Raw genomic sequence first — 25,032 nt, 5'->3', positions numbered from 1 at the left:
AGATTTTTAAGAGCCCATGAGTCATCACTATCATCCTTTCATAAAGCATTCGTTTTTATGGATATTTTAAAAAGTAGTAGTCTTAGATCTTAAGGAGTTCAGAGAAGCTTTTTTTTTTAAAATATATATAACAACAATGTTACAATGTTGATGTACGATTTGGGGTCCAACATTTATTTATTTATTTATTTATTTATTTATTTATTTATTTATTTATTTATTTATTTAGGCAAAAGCTGCAGGTGAACATCTTATTATTATTTCTGTCAGTGAAAGTTCATGCAGCTCAGCCATTGTAATTATGTGTGATGAAACAAAAGAACATGATAAACCTGCAAAAAGTGCAGTTTTCTTACATCCCTACGACCCCACCGTCAATTTCTGGGGAGTTATCTTTATTTATTTTGGCTGATGTAAGTTTCATTTTATAGGAACAAAATGTACACATTACTACCCCTTGGACATCTTTTGAAGAAAGCACTGACTTTTTGCTCACTTTTTTATAACAGACCCGTAACTCAGCACCTTTACAAGATCTGCTTTGTACAACATCTGACAGCTTATTATGTCCTTTATTTCCTCCTTCAGTGCCAAGTGCACCTCCACAGCTGTCTATAGCCAGCACCTCCCCCACAGACATCAGACTCATGTGGCACCCGTTGTCCCCACAGCACAGTCGAGGCGCTGTCACCCGTTACCACATCGAGTACAGCACTCTGGATAAGGGTGAGTAACCTCTGCTGGTCATCAAGTTCAACTTCAATACCGGTAACAGCACGGTTTAGTGACACTGAGTATAATCAGGAAAAATGCCCATTGTGGTTTCAAGCAAGTTCGAAAAAGAATGCATTGCTCATATAAAATGGGGAGTAATTAAAACCCTTCATATTGAAAAATTAAGCAAAATGTTTCTGCTCTGTTCCTGGAAATAGTGAATGTGACATTGTTATACCCCTTAAAAATATCCAAACAAAGGTATACTTACAGAAGAGAATTATTAATTCTGAGTATCAAGCTGTCTGCAGTGAGAATGAGTTAATTCTGAACAAAGCCGTCCTCTTAACAGACCTTGACAGACAGAAAACGCATTGATGTAATGTAAGAAAACACAGTAAAGAATATGAAATATATTTATTTGTGACACACATTTGTTAAGTGTTCAATGTTCAGTTTTACAAATTTTGCACCAAATAAAACTGATTTACCTTACATGAAATATTCCCAACTTCAAAATAACGAGATACTCAATTATTTGATATATACAGGTATGTCAGAAGGTTGACTTTACAATGTACTTGCTCACGTAGACGTCTAATCATCATTTTCTCACAGTGGCCACAGGTTATAAACTTAAGCAAGCAATACGTACGCTGACAAGAAACGATTGTTTATCAGTCAATCAAGCTTTATTTAAACAGCAACTTTCATACCAATCAAATGAATCAAAGCGCTTTACAGTGATTGAAAACAAGAAAGAAGCAGAAATGAAATAATGGCAAAACATACTATACTAAAAAATAGTAAATGGATTTTGAAGTAGAGACTAACAAAAACAATGAAATATGTAAATATGTAAAAATATTTAATTAAAAACAAGTTAAAGCATCAATATAACAGTACGTATATAAATAGTCAAAATAAATAAATAAAAAAGGCTAAGGATTAAAGTTGAAGATAAATAAAGGCACTAAAAATATCAATAAAACTGAGTAGACGATTCATATTAAAACAACATTAAAATCCATATCAAACAGTAAACTAATAAGATGATGCAACCCTACATAAAAGTCAGACTGAATACACAAGTTTTTAGTTCACGTTTAAAAGTCTCAGTATCCCCAGCTCCTCTCAGATCCTCCGACAGGCTGTTCCACTGTCTTGGAGCGTCACTGAAAGACAATTCAGACAATTTGAAATAATAATAATTCTTATTTGTGACATGGAAAAAGATAGATACTAATGGAACAACGCCTGTGAGTGAGTTCAATCCAAGAACTGGAGCTGCAATGATTTCACACTTGTCATACATCATACATCATTCTCACAATCATTCTCACACTCACAGTCCTTTGACAGTTCTCCTAATTGGTGGTCTTTTTAAGCTGACAGATTTACAGTCTCTGCTCTGACAATGCCACTGCTGCCCCACATACTAAGTGCTGTGTTCAACCTTTCAGCCCCATCACTATCCCAAATCCACTTGCAGGCTCTGACCAGGGGTTTAACATATTATCTCATCACTCCTCAGATTCTGCATGTAAAAAAAACAAAAAATTGTGAGGAGCCTGGATGCTAAGCACAAATGCTGCTGCACTAAACATTTCAAACCATCAAAGTATGAGTTGTCTGTCCTGTAGGAACTATAATAATTTTATGTTAGAATTCAAAGGCCATGGTTTGCTCTTAGTTTATTTTGTGGTATCATCCTGCCTACATCATAAGAGCTCTCACAGGCCTTCAGTCAGATGATCTGAGACAGTCAAGAGTACAGGTTTGGGTTTGAATATCCATAAAATACTCTATCACCCCACTGTGAAAGATCATTATGTAAAGAAGTGTCACCCGCTGTCAGTTGGTTCAAGGCTGCATGATGCTGAAACAAGTTTCCACAAACACCAAAGTGTTATTACAGGATATGCAAGTAACTCCTACAACTGCTGGTGTCAAAGTGCAAGTGTCTACAGTCAAAAGGGTATGCACTCATTTACCCCGCATGGGAGGTATGCCAGGAGGAAGCGTATGCCTTTGTAAAGAAAATCAGAACAAGATTTTATTTACCAGTTGTTACCAATACAAGGCCAAGGACTTCTTCAACAATTTGCTGAATTTGCACTGAATTCTGTATCGCCGGAAAGTCCGAGAGGAAAATTTGAGACCATCTGCTTTAAAAACAGACTCTAAACTGGAAGAGTATTTTTAGAAAGGATATTTGGCCTCCTTCACCAACTGGTATGAAGAAGAAATCTGTTCTTAAAACACACCAAAGTTTGAGAGCTGATATGTAGGTGCAAATTGATTGGTTATTGTGTGTTCCTTCATTTATCACCTTTATATTTGTAAATGACATATATAAAAACCGGATTAATTGTAGATAGTCTTCCTTACTGACCAGGTATGTGCCTACAGTTGTGAAACATTCAAAATAAAAACTAATGTGAAAAGTTTACATAGGAAAATAGCTTTTATAATAAAAGAAAACTTATTCACACCAAAACACACAACTATTTACACACCCAGTACAGCTCTCATCTTATCATTTTACTATCTGTTTTGGCTGAGATCTGTGCATGACTCACAGGAAAAAGTAGCAGAGCCTGATGTTCTCTACTTTTTTTGATGCATGAGACTTATGTGAAATGCTGCTAACGCCAGTGGTCTGAACGATGTGATCTGTTGTCATACACATCAACATTAAAATCAAGCTGATCTGCAGTGGTCACACAGTCAACATGTATCCAATCTGATGCAGCCGTTAAACTTCTCTTAGAAACCGTCTTAAGAACAAATTTAAGAAAAATCTTAGGAAGATGTTGCTGAATGAATCCAAATGTTATTTTAAGTATACAGATAAATGCAGTAAATCCACCTAACACTGGCTCAAAAACAATAAATGTAAGGTAACTGAAAAGCCTAGTCAAAGCTCAGATTTGAATTCCCTGAAATATTATGTTGGGATTTGAATTGTGCTGTACCTGCATGAAAATTCTTAAATATTTCTCTGCTGCTGCTACAGGCTTTTTGATGCCTAAGGACATATTCACCTCTCCAGTACAATATTCAGTCTGTTGAGTTGTATTATTAATAGATTATGGATGGAAGGAAAATAGTTGGGTTTCCTTGGCCTTGGCCTTGTATTGGTAACAACTGGTAAATAAAATCTTGTTCTGATTTTCTTTACAAAGGCATACGCTTCCTCCTGGCATACCTCCCATGCGGGGTAAATGAGTGCATACCCTTTTGACTGTAGACACTTGCACTTTGACACCAGCAGTTGTAGGAGTTACTTGCATATCCTGTAATAACACTTTGGTGTTTGTGGAAACTTGTTTCAGCATCATGCAGCCTTGAACCAACTGACAGCGGGTGACACTTCTTTACATAATGATCTTTCATAGTGGGGTGATAGAGTATTTTATGGATATTCAAACCCAAACCTGTACTCTTGACTGTCTCAGATCATCTGACTGAAGGCCTGTGAGAGCTCTTATGATGTAGGCAGGATGATACCACAAAATAAACTAAGAGCAAACCATGGCCTTTGAATTCTAACATAAGATTATTATAGTTCCTACAGGACAGACAACTCATACTTTGATGGTTTGAAATGTTTAGTGCAGCAGCATTTGTGCTTAGCATCCAGGCTCCTCACAGTTTTGTTTTTATTTTACATGCAGAATCTGAGGAGTGATGAGATAATATGTTAAACCCCTGGTCAGAGCCTGCAACAGTTAATCATATCACCTTAGTGTTTAGATTAGGCTTAGATCGAGCAAAGCATCTCAATGTCCAAATATGTTCATAACTTTCAGTTCATATTAAGTTTACCTACTTTCAAAAGACAGAGTATATTATATATGAAGAGTTCATTTGCAAAAAACAGTTAACTCACTTTGAAAAACTAAAAAAATGTTTAAAAAAACACATTTTTTCTATTACTATCTTTTGGTATTATCAATCAACTGAGGTTGGTTGACTAAGTCAAAATGACTTTACTAAATCGAGATATCTTGAAAATGTAACTTTATTAGAAATCTATATCAAAAAGAAATATGCTTTTTGAAAATGAATAAAAATGGAGTTATCTGTTTTTGCAAGTGAACTCTCATATGTACTGTATTTACATATGTATGACTATGTGTAATATGTATTTCTTTCCGCAGCAGACACAGTGTTTTCAGTGGAAGTGGGGGGTAATGAGACTCAGTTCACACTGAGAGAGTTGCGGCCAAACCAGGCCTACAGAGTGAGGATCGCAGCTGGAACAGTTGTTGGCTTTGGAGATCCCTCTGAGTGGGCTCAGCACCAAACATTGGCCCACTACAACCACAGCAACCACAGCCTGGGTAAGAACAACACTACTCTCTCTCTCTCTCTCTCTCTCTCTCTCTCTCTCTCTCTCTCTCTCTCTCTCTCTCTCTCTCTCTCTCTCTCTCTCAGAGTTCTTGTTGAAACTCCTGTGCATACTTACTGAAACATCACTGTTTTCTCTAACCTTCTCTATAAAATCTGTACCTTACAAGATATGTTGATTATATATAAATCATGCATACAGTTATTGCATTACAGCCCTCTTGCTTATTTAGTGGTCACAAATATTAAAAAATGTTTTTTACCATAGGCATTTGTATTCAGTGTATTTTGAATGGCTTGCTCACTAGTTTCTTAACTGACATAAAATTACATCCTTCACTAGAGTCATATTCTAGGCTGTAGGCTTTGACCTTTTCCGCAAGCAACCAGTGAAAACATAGCTCACTCAAGCCTGGTGCCTAGTGTTAATGTTATCATGTGGATTTTCTTGACTTTCTCCCCTCTCAAACTCTTTTAGTGGTCTTTGCCCCCACCGAGCTGAAAGTCAGAGCCAGAGTGAACACACTGAACGTGACCTGGCATCCTTCACCCAATCACACGCTGGTCTCTGGGTACAAGCTGTCCTGTCGAGAGTTGGAGGCTGAAGATTCAACCAATGGAGAAAAGACATCACAGACCCACACCATCAGGCTCAGAAAAAAGGCCAAGTACCATCTCCTCACCGGGCTGGGTGAGTTTTGGACAGAGGTCTCTTCAAACGTAATATGCTTTCAACTGTATTGTGCTTCAGTTTGTCCAAGACCAGCATTTCCTGAGTACAAAGTAGAGATAACTTTTAATAGATATTACTTCATACTATGCCTCACTTTACATAGAAAAGTCATGCTTTTAGACAGCCTTTCTCAAGGCTGATCAAGGGCATGCTATTTAAAAAAACTGAAGACAAATTGACAGGCCACACTCACACATGTTATGAATGAAAACTTAGCTATTCATTCAAGAGTTGAGTTGCATGTTGAGTTACATGCATGCAGCTGGTAGAGCAGTTGCTATATGTATTTTTTAGGAAAAAGGTTAATCATTAAGAGTAATTGACACAGATTGACGCTATGTTCTTTTTGTAAGATACTAACTTTAAGTTTAATAGCAACATGTGTTAACAGCATTTGTGTCTTTTTTTCTCTGCACTGTCCTTCTCCCTCCCTCCCCGTCACTCCTTCTCTCCCTCTCTCTCCCTGACTGCGTGGCTGTGTATGTCAGTCCCTGACCGTCAGTACGAGGTGAAGGTGTGGGCATTCAACAAGCAGATAGAGGGAGCAGCTGCAGTGTGGAAGGGAAGGACAGAAAAAGCCCCTGGACGTAAGATTTATCTCTTCCACGTGTGCATCGATACATAAATAAACAAATGAATGAATGAGTTACACCTGTCAATACCCATCATCATCTTCAATTAGCAAGTTAACAGTTATGAATTGTGTGAACATTTCTCCTAAGACTCATGTCAAACGTGTGTATGTGTGTGTTAAAGCATCAGCGCTGCCCATGCGTCCCCCTCCACTGCCCCCAAGCAGCATCAAAGCCATGGCCAACAGCTCCACCTCCATCTGGCTACGCTGGGAGAAGCCCCGCTTCAGCAACGTACGCATCATCAACTACACAGTGCGCTGCAGCCCAGCAGGGACCACCAACGCCTCCCTGGTCTCCTACCACACCAGGTCAGAAACAGTGAAGTCTAAATCATGTTCGTAATGTTAAAGAGGTACGAGCCCTGGATCTTTGTAGTTCATATGTATCAGTGAGTATATGACAAGAGCCAGATATATACAAAGTAGCATGTTATATTAAATACATTTGGTTGACGTATGCTCAATGTCTTTATGTAGATGTACATATTTTGTATCTTATGTCATTATCATAGACTGTATAAAATAAGGACTTAGGATCCGTGACGTCACCCATCTGTTTCTGAAGAGCTGTTTGAGGCCAATCATCGGCGGCAGCCATATTGCTTCTGTCGAGCCAGTGTGACATAAAGAGGTGGAGTTTGAGTCCCCTCGCCAACAGCTACAGTGTTCCAGCAGTCAGCTGTGCCTCTCGTTGAAAGACTCGTAATCTCAATATCTTCGAAATTGCCGTGTTAAAAAAAAATTCACCCCCCTCACAGTGAGAGCCGATTGAGAAATGAACTATCCAGACTACACTCGTCTTCTGAACCAGGCTGTAAACATGTTTATTTCTGCTGTAGAGATCGTCTTTTTCCCATTCATGTGTATGTGACTTCCGGTACTTCCGGAGCCAGCCTCAGTCTCTTCCACACTTATTTTCAGAGAAAATTTTATATCCAAATACTAAACAAACCATTTATCAGATATTTGTTTTATTTTGAAAAGCTTAAGTTTTCAAAATAAAACAAGTTCTTTATTAGCTCTTTTTGAACCATCATTTAAACGTTAGTCTGAAGAAGTAAAAACCACCATCAACATAAAACATCCGTTACACTCACTTATTGAGCTTCATCCATAGCTAATGTGAGCTAACTCAGCTGCTATTACTCACACTGAACTATTCCACTGATGGTGAGGTAAAACAAGGTGAATCAGCAGGAATCAGTGCCACACCTGATTGAGTTGTCTGCCTGGTCTCTGTAGGAGTCTGTGACATTTAATTTCCATTTAAGTCCTTAAACCCCGACATCCCATAATGTTCCTTGAGGTTATACTTCACATGTAGGCTTCAATTTTCTGCTGTTTCTGTCTCTTTTCTGGGATTTCACACTGCAAACTAACTGACACCAAATTAACTGGACTTCTTTCTGGAGATTGATATGACATCTGTTTGTCCCTCAGTCTTTAATTAGAGCCGTATCCCTGGCAACTGTATGTACATCATATGAAATGCTGCTATGTAATGGCCAATCAAAACCAAGTTCTTAACACAACTGTTTGATTATTAAGGTGTTACATTTAAATATGAAACAGGTAACTTAAGCAAGAGCAACTGAGGTGGATTCTTAACTTAAGAGTTGTATAGACTGCAGATGTAGGACAGTTGATGGTCATGGTGAAGTAGGAGAAATGTTAAGATGGTTTGTGAAGCAAATATTTTTCTATGCATAGCAGAAAATAAAAAACACAGCACACATACTAAGGACTCTCTCTGCTTTATGTGTTGCAGCTCTGCTCAGGAGATCCTGCTTGGGGCGTTGAAGCCCTTCACCCGCTATGAGCTGGCAGTTCAGTCAAATGGAATGGATGTGGTGGGACCCTTTAGCAGCACAGTGGAGGAGTCTACTCTGTCTGACCGTGAGTCTCTCCTGTGCTCCTTTCAGTGCACTCAGTAAAGTTTTTGTTCTGTTTCTGTTTTTAGACAAGTTCTGGAAGAATCCTGCAGTATTTGTATGGCCTTGTAAAGATGCTTGAAAACCAGCATTGTGATTACACTAGATTAGGAATTCATGTACGACCTATGTCTTGTTTTTTTGCACCTGATTTTGATGATGACATTTCCCCCCACAGCTCTGGCACTGCCCTTGATCAAGTCACCTAACCTGGAAAGCTGTAAAGGGAACTATGAAGTGAAACAAAAATACAAAATGTGTGGTTATGATGACCAGCTGTATTAGTGTTGATTTGTACCAAAATATGTTTCAGGGAGAGGAGGTCAAGGATGGTCACTTAATATTTTACTGTAACGTTTTGGGAAAAAGTAAGAGCTTAAATTTAAGGAAAGTGGTCCACTAGGTTAATTTAACATAAACTACAGGTATTAGAAACATCAAAATCTAGTCTAGGATTTATGTTGTTTAAACATACAAACTTATTAATGTTGTTCTTGGCACTCTTGCTTTCAGATTTTATGTCTAATCAGCCGCACTTCAAAGACAGATTTTTCCAGATTGAATATTTGAATCTGGTTTTACAGCTAAGTTAAAGGTGACATATCATGCAAAATGGACTTTTTAATGGTTCTCTACCTGAAATATGTGTCCCTGGCATGTCTACAGACCCCCCGAGAATGAAAAAAATCCATTCTGCCCCTGTTTTGATTTCTCCACCTTTCTGTAAATGTGTGTGAAACGAGCCGTTTCAGACTTCCGTGTTTTTGTTACGTAACAACAATATCCGGTCTGTCACGGAGTCAGAGTTCGGAGCTTGTTCAGCCCGTAGACTGTATAAAATAATACTGAATCCCTCCCCTGTTTTTCATTACCTGCACAAATGTGTGCTAACAAGGAGCTTAGGAGGGAGGCATGCTAGTTGTAGGCTGTCTTAATAAACACAGGTCGGTTTTACTCCCCACGTCTGCAAATTTGAAGATCTAGTGGATGATTTTTATTTATCATGGATAAGTGCTAGCGCTAGTTAGCATAGCTACATAGCTACATGTCGTAGCTGTAGCTGTGTACCAAGACACATGTGGACATACTGACAAGTAAAACAACAAGAAACACTAAATCTGTGACCAATCCTTCAGAAAAGGTCCCGCTGCCTTTCTGGCAGAGGTCGGTTTTACTCCACACGTCTGCAGATTTGAAGATCTAGTGGATGATTTTTATTTGTCATGGATAAGTGCTAGCGCTAATTAGCATAGCCACATAGCTACATGTTCATAGCTGTAGCTGTAGCTGTGTACCAAGACACACTTCGACATACTGACAAATAAAACAACAAGAAACACTAAATCTGTGACCAATCGTTCAGAAAGGTCCTGCTACAGGCGCCTCTCCGTCAGGATCAGATTCAGAGGGTTGAAGTAACGTGATCTCTGAGCAGCCGTGTATATTCAGCCAACATGTAAACATTAGATCAACGTGCTGGACAGCCGAGGCACATCCACTTCCTGAGGGGGCGTGGTCAGAGAGAAAACAGAGTGTTCTGAAGAGGGCTGAAGAAGAGGGCTTTTCAGGCATGCCAAAATCTGATTTCAAAGTGTTTTTTTGAGCATAAACTTCAAAGACATGTTTTGGGGACCTCTTAGACCAATATATATTGATGAAAAGAGCGTGATATGTCACCTTTAAGGTGTTGAACTTGGGCCTACAGATGCTGTCATATTTGCATATGAGGTTGTGCTCAAGTGCATCAGTGCATGCAAGTGACTGTGTGCCCACTCGCATGGATTATTGTGTTTGCTGGCCTGTAGCCAGTGGACATGGGAATAAGTGGCTGGCATCGATGGCTGATAACTGGCTGTAATGAAATACCCAGGTGTAGTAGCGGCTCTTGTGTTGGCCAGTAGTTCTGTCACTCAGCCAAGTAAGGGTGCTGAGTGCAGAGTGGGCTGCTTTTAATGACATTATTACCACCAGTCACCCCTTCACGCTCTCCACTGCCATGTATCATCACTCGAGCCCCTTCCAATTCCCCCCATTGCCCTGCCTATCCCCTCTTTGCTGTACCCAGGTGGCCCCGACATGAGGGCACAGATGGTTGTCACACAACATGTCAAATCGCCCACCAGGGCAATATACACGCTGCAGCTGTGACGCCTCATTGCTGGGCTCTAATTACTGACCCAGTCGTCCTCTCTCCTTCAGGGCCCTCAACACCTCCAGAGGAGCTGCAGCTGAGTGCTCTGGACTCCTCTTCTGTGCTGGTGAGCTGGCGCCCTCCACTGGAGCCAAATGGTATCATCATCAGCTATAAAATCCTGTACAGTGGTAACCTGAGCCAGCCAGAGCACATGTGGGAAAACCTCTCTCAGGATGGTGAGTGTTAGTCGATATGAATCTTCTTCACTGCTTATAAAAATGTCTGAATTGTGTTTTATTCATGTTTAGTGTAACTTACAATTGTATCTTTATAGTCTTGTGTTTCATGATATATGACATAATGATTCAGGTAAAATAGTTTGATTAACGATGGGCTTTGGCTATACTGCTCTGTGTGTCTCTCTTTTCCTCAGGAACAATGACCAGTGTAGAGGTCCCGGGTTTGTCCAGTGACACACGATACTTTTTCAAGTTAGGGGCATCTACTGAGTTGGGGCCAGGGCCTTATTCACCCGTTAAGGATGTTCTCATCCCCCATCAGCAATATGGTATGTCTAATATAGCAAATGTAAAATAACTGTTAAGTGTATGAGACTTGATAATCATGGTTCAGAAAAATTTGGTCTTTGACTGTTACATTAAAAAGAAATTCTCATTTTGCCATCTTTAAGCTGCAGTAAGGAGGTTTTAACTAGTTATGAATCAAATTGAGATTAATATGGATGCCTCTTTAAGCTACAAAAGCACACCAGGCCTTCAGTGACAGCAGTAGCTACTTCTGAATAGTCTTTGTAATGCCTGTAACTGCTGCTATCTCGTTGATATCTGACAAGTAAGCTGAGTATAACAGAAAAACAACCTTTTATTTATTTATTTTTCTTTTGTTCAAAAGCAAATATTTACAATGAGTGATACATTTCACTACTGAAGGGCAACAGGGTATGATTTATTATTTTATTTTTTGAGAAATATGGCAAATTTACAAAGACAGATCAACACCGGAAGTCACAAAAGCAAAGACATGTATAGTGAGTGACTATTTCAACTGAATACTATGCATCCCAGGTATTGAAGTACAAAAATATTAATACAACAAGCCATCATTTCCTTTTTCAATTTTTCAGTGAGCATCGAGAAAAAACAGAAAACAAAACATGACATGTCTCCCCAAAAATATGTATATATAGTAATAATGTTAATAACAGTTATAATGGTAATATATCAGTAAAACTAAATATAATAAAATGAATTAATAATCAAAAATAAATACAAATTTAGGATCTGATTTTGGGCAAACAACAACAAACAAATGTAGTTTCTGCTTTGTCCACAGGGGGCACTCAGAGAAGCTTTAGATAAAAAGGTAGAAGTTAGGATTCAACAAATTTAAAAGATATTACATTTCTTTTTTTTTTTAAAGATCAGAAGTGAGTCGCTACATGTGAGCAACTTGAATACAGTGTTTCAAAGCAAATAATAATACTCTTGAATTTGATATTTGAATTTTGCAAAGAAAAAAGTTGAATTTTTCCTTTAAACTTCACCTCTTTTAAACCTGATAGAATTTCCAAACAAAGTGTGCTGGTTTAACTTGGTTGGTAGCGCAGGTTCCCCATGTACAGAGGCTGGGCTACAGTCCTCGTCGCACTGGTTATAGGGTCCATTCCCCGTCCAGGCAGTATTTTGTGTATGTCACTCCTCCTCTCTCTCCACATCTCCCATCTAACTCCAGCTGTCCTATCAAACAAAGGCAAAAAGCCCAAAATGGAAAATTTCAAAGAGCAGCACTCCAACCATATTTATCAAAACATGCAGTACTTAAGTCAAATAATCTGTTGTATTGTCACACTTTTAACATCAAGTATTCAATTTGGTTAACATTAGAGCGAGGTATTCAATCATAAATATTTTCTCCAGAAGCCGACACAGTGCAAAACCATATGTTCACACAAACACACACACACGCACACAGACACACGCACACAGACACCAACAGCTTCACATACATGTTCATGCACATACACATACCCACACAGTCTTCCTAGTAAAGTGGGTAATTTGTGCCTGCCGGCAGGGAAAGTGCTACTCAGTAGGACACTGTAATTTAGCTTCTCATATTGTGCAGCATTTTGAGAATAATGTTAAGTGTGGATATCAAAGAGGCGGCCTCATCAGCGACCCCCAGGGGAGGGCTTTAAATTACTCTGTACCGAGCAGAATAGCTGTGAAAAGCGTTTTCTTTGCTCCTGTTTCATTTCGCATTTGAAAAGCATTATACACTATTTAATTCCATCAGTCAGCATATGAACTTTACCTGTAATTATTGAATGCCTCTTTTGTCTTGAGGGAGTCATAAACACAGTAGCAATAACTGCCCCGTCAACTGTTATCCAAAGGGAGCTTGTTATTCAAATTTTTCGACAGCATTCAATCAAAAGGCTGTGAAAAACGATCTCCATAAATATTCTCTAAACATTCAAATGAAATAAAAGTGGCATCTCGTGTCAATCTGACTTGTGCCTAAGGAATAATGTTATGAACGTAATGTCTACCAACTTATAATTCTGGAATTAAGAGTACTTTTTCCATCATAAAAGTTAAAGATATTTGAAATATATCAACATTAAATCCCCTGACATGATAAAGCTTGATAATGTGTTGAGAGTGCAGTTTAAATTGTTTGTTTTTTGGCTAAATTCTTAATAAAAAGACAGAGTAACAGGTTTATTTTGTTCGAATAGGCTGTGATAGTGTTGCCTGTATACAGTGTGAATGGGACTGTGGCGGTCGGTGGGAGGGTGAAAGCTTGGCCATCTGTTTCCTCTCCTCTCTATGTCCAGACTGCCAAAGATTCCCGGAATAAATGAATAATAATGAAGCTCTGCTCTCCTGAGTCAAATGTGGCCTCATATCTCTCGGCTACTATTACTTTGTTTTAAATGAAGAAATCAGTTCATTCTCTCTGAGAGTGTTCACATCAGGCCTGATGCAAATAGCATGATAATATGTTGATGTGAAATATATGAAAGATACAATATATGTTTTAATGTAGCAACCAACTTGGCATATATCCGTGTGACTCTCAAAGTTAACTCTTTGATGTCCTGGTTGTTGTTTACACTTATTCTTACATTCTTTCTTCTTTTTTTGTGTGTTCTGTTATTTTCACAGAGCTGGACATCCATGCAGTGACAGGCATCATAGTTGGTGTGTGTCTTGGATTGATATGCATTCTCCTCTGCATGTGTTTCAGCTTTCGTAACAGCAAATCTAGGTAAGGTTAATCAGTGTTAGCACCTGTAGAGTACCAACAAACACCTCAGTTGTTCTTCTGTTTTCAAATAAAAAGCGTACTAAAACATCTGTAACAATGTTTAGTGTTCTATAATAGCCATCTCCTTTACTAACCGTTTCATCTCTGCCCTACATAGGGAGGTGTCTAGGGGTCTGGACTCCACAGCTGTGACCCCCCAGTACAGGAGAGGAGGCAGCCCCGCTCCCTCCATCATGCCGGAGTGCAGCGATAGCCATGAGCTGGAGACACTGATGCCCCCGGGCAGCCAAGAGTCTGGTCAGCCGCTAGAGGAGGCCCCAGAGGATCAGAGCCTGATGGTAAGTGCTAATCCATGGGAGGGGGAGGATGGCCCTGCAGCTGAACCCAAGGTCAAAGGGGGAGCTCTTTTCCAGATGGGCCTTGGATACTGTGCTACGTTTTTCATGTGCTGATAAGAAGGAATAATTGTTGTTTTTTTGGATCAACTGTGTTGTTCTTCTTGCAGGCTGCTTGGAATGGCTCTGTAAGCCATAACTGGGCCAACAGAATCACAAGATACAGAGATACCATAACAGAAGACTCTCCAACGCTCATTAATGGAGCCCTCAACAAGCTAATTACAGATCACAGCACGGTAATGAATGAACTAATTTTAATGAACAATCTGTTTCAGAAATCAACATGTATCCAAGAAGACAATTCAGCTTTACTATCACTGAGTCAAATGGTATGTGTTGTTGTCTGTAGTTTGTCTTGTTATGGTTGCTATGCCTGTACAGTTTTCTGTTCTGTTTCTTATACAACACATTTGCGGTATTAAAACATGTCAAAGTGAGGTCAGAGCAGCTAGCATTTTAAATATAGACAGAGTTATAAAGGAGAACTTTCAGATCAGTGGACAACGCCAATGCTGCTAAATCATATCTAACAATGAGGTGAAAAGAACAAACCCTTTGCCGTAATTTGCAACCCCTTAAAGTACTGTGGCCCAGTTTTTCCAGGGAACTAACACTAGTTAGCGAGCTGGATAATTAAACTTTAGAGTTCATAAAAAAAAAAAAGCAATCAATTTCTCACAACTTTGAAAAAAAAAAATGACAATTGCCTCTCTCAACTATGCCCTCCTTTGTTGAGGAGAGGAGTGCTGGTGATATTATCCTATAGATTTTAATGTAAAATGTTATCATACTCAACTCAGGAGATGCTTTTATGGACATCTTACTAGCAGTTACACTGGCAGATCAACTACTGGAAGAATAAACAATATTATTTTGTTGCAGGACTGCGGAGATCGTCTGTGTACATCCCGGTGCAGTAACCAAGTGGAGGCAGAAGTCATAGTCCACTCAGAGCTGTCAGACCCAGAGAGGGAGAAAGAGGAGGAGTGCAGTCAAAGGGAGAATGACTCTGATACAAGTGGGGGGAACTCATTATCAGAGGACATGTATTCCCCTTTGAGTCCACCGAGTCCGCCAGGAGAAGAGGACATGGTAGAAAAAACATCAATGGCCCAAACCCCTTTGAGTCTTACCTCGATAAAGTTAGTGTTGAATCACAATGGGGAGCTAGAAGGCACGGGAACCCAGGCAGACAGAGAGCCACGGCAGGACGCGGGGCTAACCAATGGCTTCCACTCCCCAAAGACAGTGCGTTGTGTGCTGAGGTCAGAGCATCTGGGGAATGGGGACTCAAGACACTGCCCATCAGCACCAGGGAAGGCCATTTCGACCGGGCTGTCCCCTTCTCCCTTTGTCAGCTCCGGCCTTGTCCACTCTACCTCAGCAGCACACAGTTATTTGTGCCCGTAGCCTCTGCATGTAGGGCATGGACCCTTACACACACAGACATCCAACTTTTTTTTTTCCTTCGACATACCCAGGAAGAATCCCCTCAGATTATTTTTATGCACCTCATTATTGGATTCCTTTCTCTTACTTGCAAAGATTTTACACAGGTACTTTGAATCCATTGTTTCATATGTGTGTAAAAACAGGATATACAGTATATTTTTAGAGGGAGAGTACTGTACATGGGTATGCATTCTCTAGCATTGCAACCACATTTTCTTCTGGGTTACTTTCCTGTCTATAGGGAAGTAAGGAAAGATTTAACTAAACCAAGCAGATGGAAGAGGATTGAAGGAGGCTATTCCCACTGTGTCGCACATGGCTCTGTTCCACTCACGAATGAGAGAAACTGGGATGTTCTGCTAGTGAGTGAGACAGGCTGCCATCTTGGTTGAGAATAATCCGAAATACAGGCGTCTCCGTGGGCTTTGATGTGTGGATGCTACTTTACTGAGGTGCACTGTGGGATAAGCCTTAAAGAGTACCTGCACACTTTGAGAGAGTGCAGCACACCTGTGTGTCTCTCCAGCCTCTTGCTTTCTCAGGGTCCATACACACAAACACTGACATACACAGAAAGCTAATATAAAGCTGACTTAAGGTATCTCATGGTCATGCATAAACACACATTTACTCACAAACACACACATTTCCTTACAAAAGTGTGGGCGTCTCAGGTGCCTGATTATTGTAGGTGCATTGATAACCTCTGTATATTTCTATAGATTTTATTCAGTACAAACACAAAACACATGTCAACATAACAGAAAAAAATACTCAACATGTAGAAAAGATTGATACACTTTAAGTTCTCTTTCCAAAATGCCATGTATTCAGGTGGTTTCATTTTGAAAACCAAGGGGCATGTTGTTCAAAAGTGGTTTTGCAGTATTTCAGATGGCGGTTATCATGTTTTGGAATCAAAGTATTTACATGTTCATGTCGGGATCAGTTTAATTATGTTGGAGAACTAGAGAAGATGTTACAGCAACCCATCTGTAGACAGCTCCTCTGGTTCTGCTCATACTTAGGGGTGCACCAATGTGATACTGTGCCATTGATTGACTTTCCTTAACTCAGTAGAAATACTCAACATGTACATTACTTTGATGGAAATCCAGATTTATTTTCAAGCCTATCTAGTTTATGCTGTATCAGAAAATGTTCATACTGCTCTTCTTTGCTTCAGTACAAGATTTAATTATAAACTGACCTGATTTAATTTCACCAGACAGGAAATGAGCTAGATGGGAAAATAAACACATTTATACCAATTTCATTTTCTACATTCACCCAAAATTGTTGAAGTATTCCTAAAGTAATTAATCTGATTTATTTTCATAACTGACCAATATATGAAGCTGAATGAGTTTTAGCATTGTGAAAGGGAAATGGTGCATCCCTACTCCTTATCAACAACACTACCTCATTTCTTTTCAGGACTATTTCCAGTGTGGTTTTATTAGCTTCAAGTAACTAGCACCTTTTTAAAATCTCTTTCTTAACTTTCTGGTTAACAGCCTTTGGTATTTGCAGAATTAATCGTCCGACTCTGACTGTAAGTTCTTGTATTATGTCAAAGGAATTTATGTCGCTTTAGTATCTCTCAACTTCCTATTAGATCTCTGAAAAATGTGTAATTCAGTGTTGTGTTTCCTTCAAAAGCTAAACCACAGTTGAGATGAACACTCAGTTGCTGTTTTCGAAATGGCCTGCTACATACTACCTACTAATGTAGTAGGCAGTAAGTACTGCCTACTACATACTGCGTTTGAATTTAGTATGTAGTATTACTGTTCTGTTTGATCTGTGTTGCAGTATGCTGAGCCAGACATCACTGAATTTCCGGTTTCGGAATGCGAAAGTAAACAACGGCCAAGCTGATAGAGAAACTGCTTCTTTAGCATCACTAATGATTTAAAAAGTTAGGAAGTGGTTTATATGGAATTTAATAATTTTCACAGCACCCGTCAAAAAAAAGAAGAGAAAAGAAAAAGCGAAACGAGCGCTGAGCATTGTGGGAAACAGTACGCAAGGCAGACTGGTCCGATGCATACTGGGAAATTTTCCCGAATCAGTAGACATCCGGGAGTTTTTGCATACTGCAGATTTTGCTCTTGTTCACATACTACTTACTACATACTGAATTTTGGCCCAATCAGTAGGTACTGCTAGTATAGTAGGCGGTTTTGAAAACAGCCAGTGTCTTTGAAGCATATGAAAGAAGGATGAGCTAATCAGGTTTGGGTCTGAAGTTACTCTCAAAATTGTGCTAACTACAGGAAAAGGAAAGTAAAATCTCATGCAATTCCGACTTGTGCCACCTGCAAGCAATGAATGTTATAGCTTTTTTTTTCTTGCCTTTGTATACAGGTCCTTACCAATATTTTCCCATCAACCAAGACAAAGTGATATTTTACAGTGGTATCACGCTCAAAGTGGGAAGCTAACACAGAGTTATATTACTGCTCTCTTCTAGGTTTAAATCCATGTAAAGTAATGTAATATGACAAACTATCAATTATTCACTTCTGCATTGATCATCATCTCAAAATACAATGAAAAGTGATGACCTGGAGGGAAATCTGACCTTGTTTCAAGCTAAAACAGCATATTTGGTAACCTATTATCTATTAGCTAATCTAATCATTAGCTAGGAGATGGTGAAAATCTAATGTTGTTGTTGGGTGTGTTTTACTGTACAACAGGAAAGGCTTAAATCCCTTGCTAACATAATTTTAGCAAGAAATGCACAAAATTAATGTTAGCTAAAATCTGTTTGTTTGTTCACTTTAGTTCATGTTTAATAGTAGCTAATAGTTATCAGATGTTTTCCTCTTTGAAATAAAACGTTTTTTGTCCTTCAGGCCATTTAGCTAAACAAAGCTCGCCTTCCTTTGTAACATTGAATGAACAAAACTGTGAGCAGTTAAAAGTTAGCTTATTAGCTATAAAAATACACAAAATTGCCTTGCCACTTATCTAGACGTCAGCAGGCTTCTGGTTCCAGCTTTCTTGCATGGATAAATGAATGACTTTATGGCTAGGTCACCACTTATTACACATTACCTTGAGGTAGCAGAGGTGTTAAGATTACAACAGCTTTACATTCTTTGCCTTCAGGTGGTGATAATGAGCATGTCTTTACTGATGAAAGAGTGTGTTTGTAAGTTAGTAAGTTAGTAACAAGCTGATTCCACTGAGTGCTTCACATCAGAATAATATTCTAAAGATGCTAGTCCAACTTTAAGTTACCCTGGGTGAGGGTTGCTTTGAATGAGTGCCAAACTGTAGATGACATAATGTTATACATTTGTGTGATTCTGAGATAATGGCAAGTCAGCCAGGGGTGGGATCAGTTAACAATAATAGTAATAATTGTATCCATTGAAGAGTGACAGAATGAAGCAGATGATTGAGTTCAGCCCTGTTTTGCATGATGTCTCATCTTCTCTCAGGTGACTTTCTTCTAGTCATCCAGCTGTGAAGGGGAGTGGACAAACCTCGTCTCTCTTAATGTCCATTTGTGTGTCAAATCTCACCAGCTCAACTCAGTCGCATCAGCAAATAGACATATATACAATACCTTATGAGATTTATGAGTTACCCTGAACATGTTTGTCACTAGCATCGCTGTCATTCTTAAGAACTTTGGTTATTTTCTGAACCAAATGAATAATAACAGAGCCCCCTGGATGCCAGCAGCCAAATAAAGTAGCTGTTTGGCAATCTGTGCGCACAGTTTCCAAATATGTACATGAGCACAGTTTATGATATATGTGTATAGATTTGTAATCAGTGGGGACAGACTCGGAATCTGTGGTAGCAGATTTGAAATCTTTGTGCAAAGTTTGCAATTTTGCGCATAAATATTATAAATCGGTGCCCATGGATTAGTTATCCATGTGGACAAATTACAAACCAGTCCCCACCAATAACAAATGTGTACGCTCAGATTATAAGCTGTGTACATGGATTTGCAAATGGCTCCTTGTTTTGCTTGACCTGGCCCCTTGGGTGCTCTGTACATAAATGGTTCCTTGAATAAACTTTTTTTTTTTAGCCTATACATGTATGCACTCAACATCACAATCATTTAACATGTTTTACTGCAGTAGCAGTATATAGGGACAGAATTGAATGTGTTTTCAGCAAACTTGGGTCAAACAATAATTAGAAGGTCTTGAATGAGCAAGGTTTTCACATTGAAAATTTGAAATTTGTATACTGTAAATGACAAAAAATACTTATAAAATGCAATCCTGTTGGATTTAAAATGACACTTGCAGTACTGGCATAATTTGCAAACCAACCTCAATTGGTACATAAGAGCAATTCAGCAGCCCCCTTATCTATGGCAGGAAACTGCTGCTGCAGCAATGATCTGATTAATCTGAAGTGTCAAGCAAGTTGAACCAAAACGTTGGCTACCCTCCAGTCAGTGATGTCAGAGCAGGTTTTCATCAGCTGAGTGAACAACTTGCCGTGGAGTCACAGATTTGGGTGACAGTTTGGATTTACAAAGAGCAGCGCAGTTAAATCTCTTCATATGCAGGAAGCTAAAACAAACAACCAAAACTCTGTCTATATGTTTGATCCAGGTTCTTTATTGATACTGTTTAATCTTAATACTGTTTCACATCATCCTCAAAAGCCCATGTGTCCCACGTCCTTAAATAGTGTATTCAAAAGCATTCCAGTTTGATAACTTTAAACATACCTCTCTCAATCCAGGTCAGCCATGATTAGTACCTTATGAAGAAACTTAAAACCCAGAATGTGCTCCTACTGCTTAGAAAGGTTTCATGCAGTCCTGGGTTTCATGTCTTCTATTCACTTTTCAAATATTCTTTGGACTACAATAAAGTGGATGGAGGTCATTGAACCAGGGGGTCATGAAGAGAATGTTTCATTTTCGCTGTTTGTCAATGACACAAAAAACTGCAAAAATGTTACTCAATGTTGTTGTGATCATTGAAATATTTTGAGTATGACGTTTACAAATGTGTCTCACTTTCGTCATGACTATTTTAAAATAATTACACACAATTTAGATTTTAGTTATACAGTAATTCCTCTTCAGGTTTCACTTCCTAAAATGGTTCGGCTCACTGTTTTGCCTGTTTAAGTCTTGATACAGTAGTGGATTATTATGGCTTGTGGCACTGAAACAGGATCTTAAAGAAGGAGAAGCATAAACTGCATTCAGAACTATACACTGTCTTTACAGAAACCCTTTTAACTCTTCGGTCCACTATCTTTTAAATATACATAAAGCTTTCCTTTCATCCTCTTGTTTCTTTCTCTCTTTCTTTGTTTTTGATTGGCTACAACAATCATATATTTTTGGGAGAAAAAACACTTGGGCTCTCATTTCATAGAGATTATTATTACTTTTATATTCTTGTTTATTTGATCCTCCTTTTAAAGGGTTTTATTAAACAGAATACCTCATGGTGATAACTTGTTGGTTTGATTCTGATCAGTTTGTTGAAACTGCAAATTTTGCAAGTCGATCACAAGCATCTTATTGTGTATTCGAGTCAAGTCTTTCACAAAGGACACGATTGACTGTTTTGTTTTACCTCAGTGAGAGTTTAACTCACTTCAGTGGCCTGGATGGTCCAATCTAGTGGTAAGAGGTAAAGAAATAATGGGATCAGGGGTTGTTTGAAGTCATTGAAATTGACTTTTACATTGTTACCCTGCAAAGGGTGCTAAAACCTTTCATTTTCAGAAAAAGAAAATGATGTCTCTGCTCCAGCAGAATTACAATGTAAAAGTCTGTTTTGTTGGAATACCACTCAAACACTACCCAGGCGACTGAAGTACTAAGCAGGGAGAAGGGCTAAAGGGACACCCTCCCCAGGCAGGTCATACCTCTCAGTGCAGACAGCCATTTCAAAATAAATGTCTCTTCTCTACTCAGGTGCCCCATCTTTGCATACAATTGTGGAGGATCATGCCAGCATATTCAACTCATAAACATGTTCTTTGTTGTCAAAACAAGCCTCATTTTTACCTTTTTGGACAGAAAACTGAGGAAAACTCTTATGCAGAGATGATATTTGGTCTTGTACAATCAATGTGTTTCTGTCTCTCTTCCGGTGCTTTGTGGTGATCTGATTTGTCGAGTGATGTCATATTGTTGTGCATTTTTTTGTACGTCTTCTTCTCTGGTTTCGTGTGTACCAGCCCAGTTGTGCTTCTCAGAATGTGTAAGCACAGATTCAGACTCTGTGGTCATGTGCCACCAGCGGCACTCTGCGGCTAGTCAGACACCTTTGTAACTGTTTTGTGCCAAGCAAGACCTCATTCGTGACAAAAGACGCTACTATAGGAGCAAATTGTAGGAACACTTAAAGATTAGCATTTCTTCTTGGACCATGAGCAACTTTGGACTGTCATCTTCACATTTCTAGAAGTGCAATTTTTCTTACTCTGTAAAACGACAGATGGATTACTCAGTGTTAGTCATGGCAGCCATGATGTGTGATAGAAGCATTGCTTGTTCAGAGGAATCATCACAGGATAGGTAGTACTCGTGGTTGATAGAAATATTTCCACTGTTTTACCATATGTAAACATGTCAAAACTCACAGCAACTCTCAAGATGTCTGTGAAAATGACTCTTCTGTAAATAAACATCAAAGAAAGATCAAAATATAGGGCTCTGTGTGATTCCTAACCTTCCTAGCCGTGCACTACTCAGCCTAACTTGGTAAATGGACTTGTACTTATATAAGGCTTTTCTAGTCTTTCTAACTACTCAAAGCGCTTTTACAGTACTCGTCACATTCACCCATTCATACCCATTCACTCACTGATGGTAGAGGCTGCTACAGTAAGGGACCATCAGTGTTAGCTAATCTCATTCGTTCTCATTCACACACCTCTGAACAACAGAGGGAGCAGTTTGGGGTTCAGTGTCTTGCTCAAGGACACTTCGGCATGTGACTGCCGGATCTGGGATCGAACCGCCAACCTTCCGATTGATAGACGACCGACTCTACCCACTGAGCCACAGCCGCCCAACTTGATTCCCCACTGTAATTTTCGAATAGATTTTGTCTCTAAATATTTATCATTAAATTTCTCCCCATGTGTGACAGCTTCTCCTGGCATTTACGTTCCTGGAAATGACATTTGAGACACCAGGGAACTGTGCTTCTTGGGTTATTTCTTGTCACATTTTAATCAATTTGACCTTTATGTTATATCTCAGAGCATGATATATTACACCATACTGGGTCCAATTCATAGACCGAAATTAATATCCCTTATAAAATGTGGGAAGGATACTGCATAAGAGCCCTGCATCAGGTCAGTGTTTGATAATGTATGAAATCAGGTAATTAACAAAAAAGCTACAGTATGTGTTTAAAGCTGGGGTTGGTAGTCAGATTCAGATACACTTTTTTTTATAGTGGTTAAAATTATCTTTATGTCCCGATGGCAAGGAATACATAATGTCTTCTTAAAAAGAGTGAAAAAAGCCTTTATCTACAGCCGGAGTAAACCTGGGAAGACACCAACCGATCCCTGCCATCAGGAGCCAAATTATGAAACCAATCAAATCCCGTCCTGCCGTTCTGCCCGCCTCCTGCGCGTACATTTCATGTTTGTTTGTGTTCTTAACTTTCACTATGATAATGTTTTGGTGTTTTCTTAACACTGAGTGAGACTTGAGTTGACCTTGTGCAAAACACAAACCATGTGCTGAGGAGCGGTTTTGAATCAGCCATGATCAAATGTTTGCGAATCAGCTACGCTCGTGCATGTTAGCGGGAGCATCATTTTGGGGGAGCTTCATTTTGGAGGAGCTCCGAGGGGAGCGGGGGGAGGAGTTAGACGGATTCCCGAGGAAATGCTACATTCAAATTCATGCTAGTTTTCCGTGACTACAAACCCTTGCTTTAAGTAGTGCTCCGCTAACACATGTAGCCGGTCTGGCCATTCACTCTGTTCTGCTACCAATAATAGTACCCTGCATTGTGTTACACACACACACACACACACACACACACACACACACACACACACAGATGTTAGCTTTGTTTATTATACAAACATTATATTTTAGCAATATCCCATCAGAGGTAGTGATAATGAACTGAAATGTAGCCCTGAAGTGACACTGATAAGCATGGCTGTGTTCCAAAAGTTAAATTATTTTCAACTTATTTTGAGCACAGCAACAAACAACAGCTGGCGCCGAGGGCGTTCATGGACTTAGGACGCTGAGCCCTTAACAAGATAAACAACATTGGTATTGTTAAGGAAATAGGCACTGCTGGTGCAAAAATGCTGTTGGTGGACACAGGCACTGAAAAGAAAGCTGTATTCAACAACAGATGGTTTAGTCTAGGGCTGCAGTGACCAAATATTTTAGTAATCAAGTATTCTATCAATTATTCTGGTGATTAATTGAGTAATCTAAAAGAGCTCAAGAAATCTTGCGTGCTCAGCTATATTTTTTCATTAAATGTATTTTTGCCATTACTGCTGTAACAATGCAAATTTTCCTGTTTTAGTAAGAATGAAAAGTTGAATTATCTTAACTTTTTACTTGGCCTAAATAAGTAACTCTAAGTTCACTAGACTGGCTGATGCACATTTCCATATGTTACATTTTTTATACGAACATGATTCACTCAGTGTAATATCTGTATAACACTTTACTGATTGTTGTTAAAGTACAGAATAAAGACAGAGAGGGTCAATACTGATGATTTCTGTCTACACACATACCCCGGCCACCCCTACATATGTCACACAAAACAGTGGTAAGTGAATACTAATGGGCTTTCAAATTTGTTCAACAAAAGCTGCAGAAAAAAAAATCCTTCTCTGTCGATTTTAAAAGAATTGCAGGAAACAAAGCCAAACTTTAACATCTGTCCCAGAAAGACGGTAGAAAGGTGACTACTGTACTGGCAGGAGGAGGATACACGGTAAGCGGAGTTGCACTTTGGCCAGAACTCTGTGCACATGTGCAGAATACAATGTGCTATAAAGTCTTCTTTAAACAAAGCCTCAATGTAAATAATTCACCACAATTCTTCTTTTATATTGATTTACTCTAGTAATTCGATTAATTGTATTAGCCCTAGTTTAGTCTCTTATTTATATTGCTCTACCATCACAAATTGTTCCACAACTTGACCAGGACTGGACTGTTGCCAAGCAACACCTAAACATTTTACTGCACTCCTGCTATTTTGGGTGTCTGCACTCAGCAGAAAAGCCACTTCGTAGGGCTATAATATCTCAATTTATCATCAACAAGTGAATAAGAATCTGCTGACCGTTGCCCTGTTGGCCTGAAAACTGAGGTGCCAGCTTGATTAATATCAAAAAGTCCCTCTGTTCATAAATTACTTTCAGAA

The 25,032-nt window shown here is 39.1% G+C and overlaps 1 protein-coding gene across 3 annotated transcripts in view; it reads left to right on the top strand.

Moving 5' to 3' along the window:
• igdcc4 (immunoglobulin superfamily, DCC subclass, member 4) overlaps positions 1-17,615 on the top strand; it is a 64,377-nt gene extending 46,762 nt beyond the window's left edge. Inside the window, exons 9-20 of one of the 3 annotated variants that reach the window (XM_034681043.1) lie at positions 589-726; positions 4,881-5,063; positions 5,549-5,761; positions 6,292-6,390; positions 6,560-6,746; positions 8,206-8,333; positions 10,568-10,738; positions 10,936-11,070; positions 13,694-13,796; positions 13,954-14,134; positions 14,302-14,430; positions 15,077-17,615. In XM_034681043.1, the coding sequence (XP_034536934.1) occupies positions 589-726; positions 4,881-5,063; positions 5,549-5,761; positions 6,292-6,390; positions 6,560-6,746; positions 8,206-8,333; positions 10,568-10,738; positions 10,936-11,070; positions 13,694-13,796; positions 13,954-14,134; positions 14,302-14,430; positions 15,077-15,604 (2,195 nt within the window). In that variant the 3' untranslated portion in view covers positions 15,605-17,615. Of the gene's footprint in view, positions 1-588; positions 727-4,880; positions 5,064-5,548; positions 5,762-6,291; positions 6,391-6,559; positions 6,747-8,205; positions 8,334-10,567; positions 10,739-10,935; positions 11,071-13,693; positions 13,797-13,953; positions 14,135-14,301; positions 14,524-15,076 lie in introns of all 3 variants that reach the window. The other 2 variants (XM_034681044.1, XM_034681042.1) reach the window with 2 other exon arrangements.
• Positions 17,616-25,032: the final 7,417 nt, after the last annotated feature.

This window comes from Notolabrus celidotus, chromosome 3, assembly GCF_009762535.1.
Source record: "Notolabrus celidotus isolate fNotCel1 chromosome 3, fNotCel1.pri, whole genome shotgun sequence".
NCBI lineage: Eukaryota > Metazoa > Chordata > Actinopteri > Labriformes > Labridae > Notolabrus > Notolabrus celidotus.
Note: the sequence above shows the minus strand (reverse complement) of the source record. Positions and strands in the feature narration are given on the sequence as shown.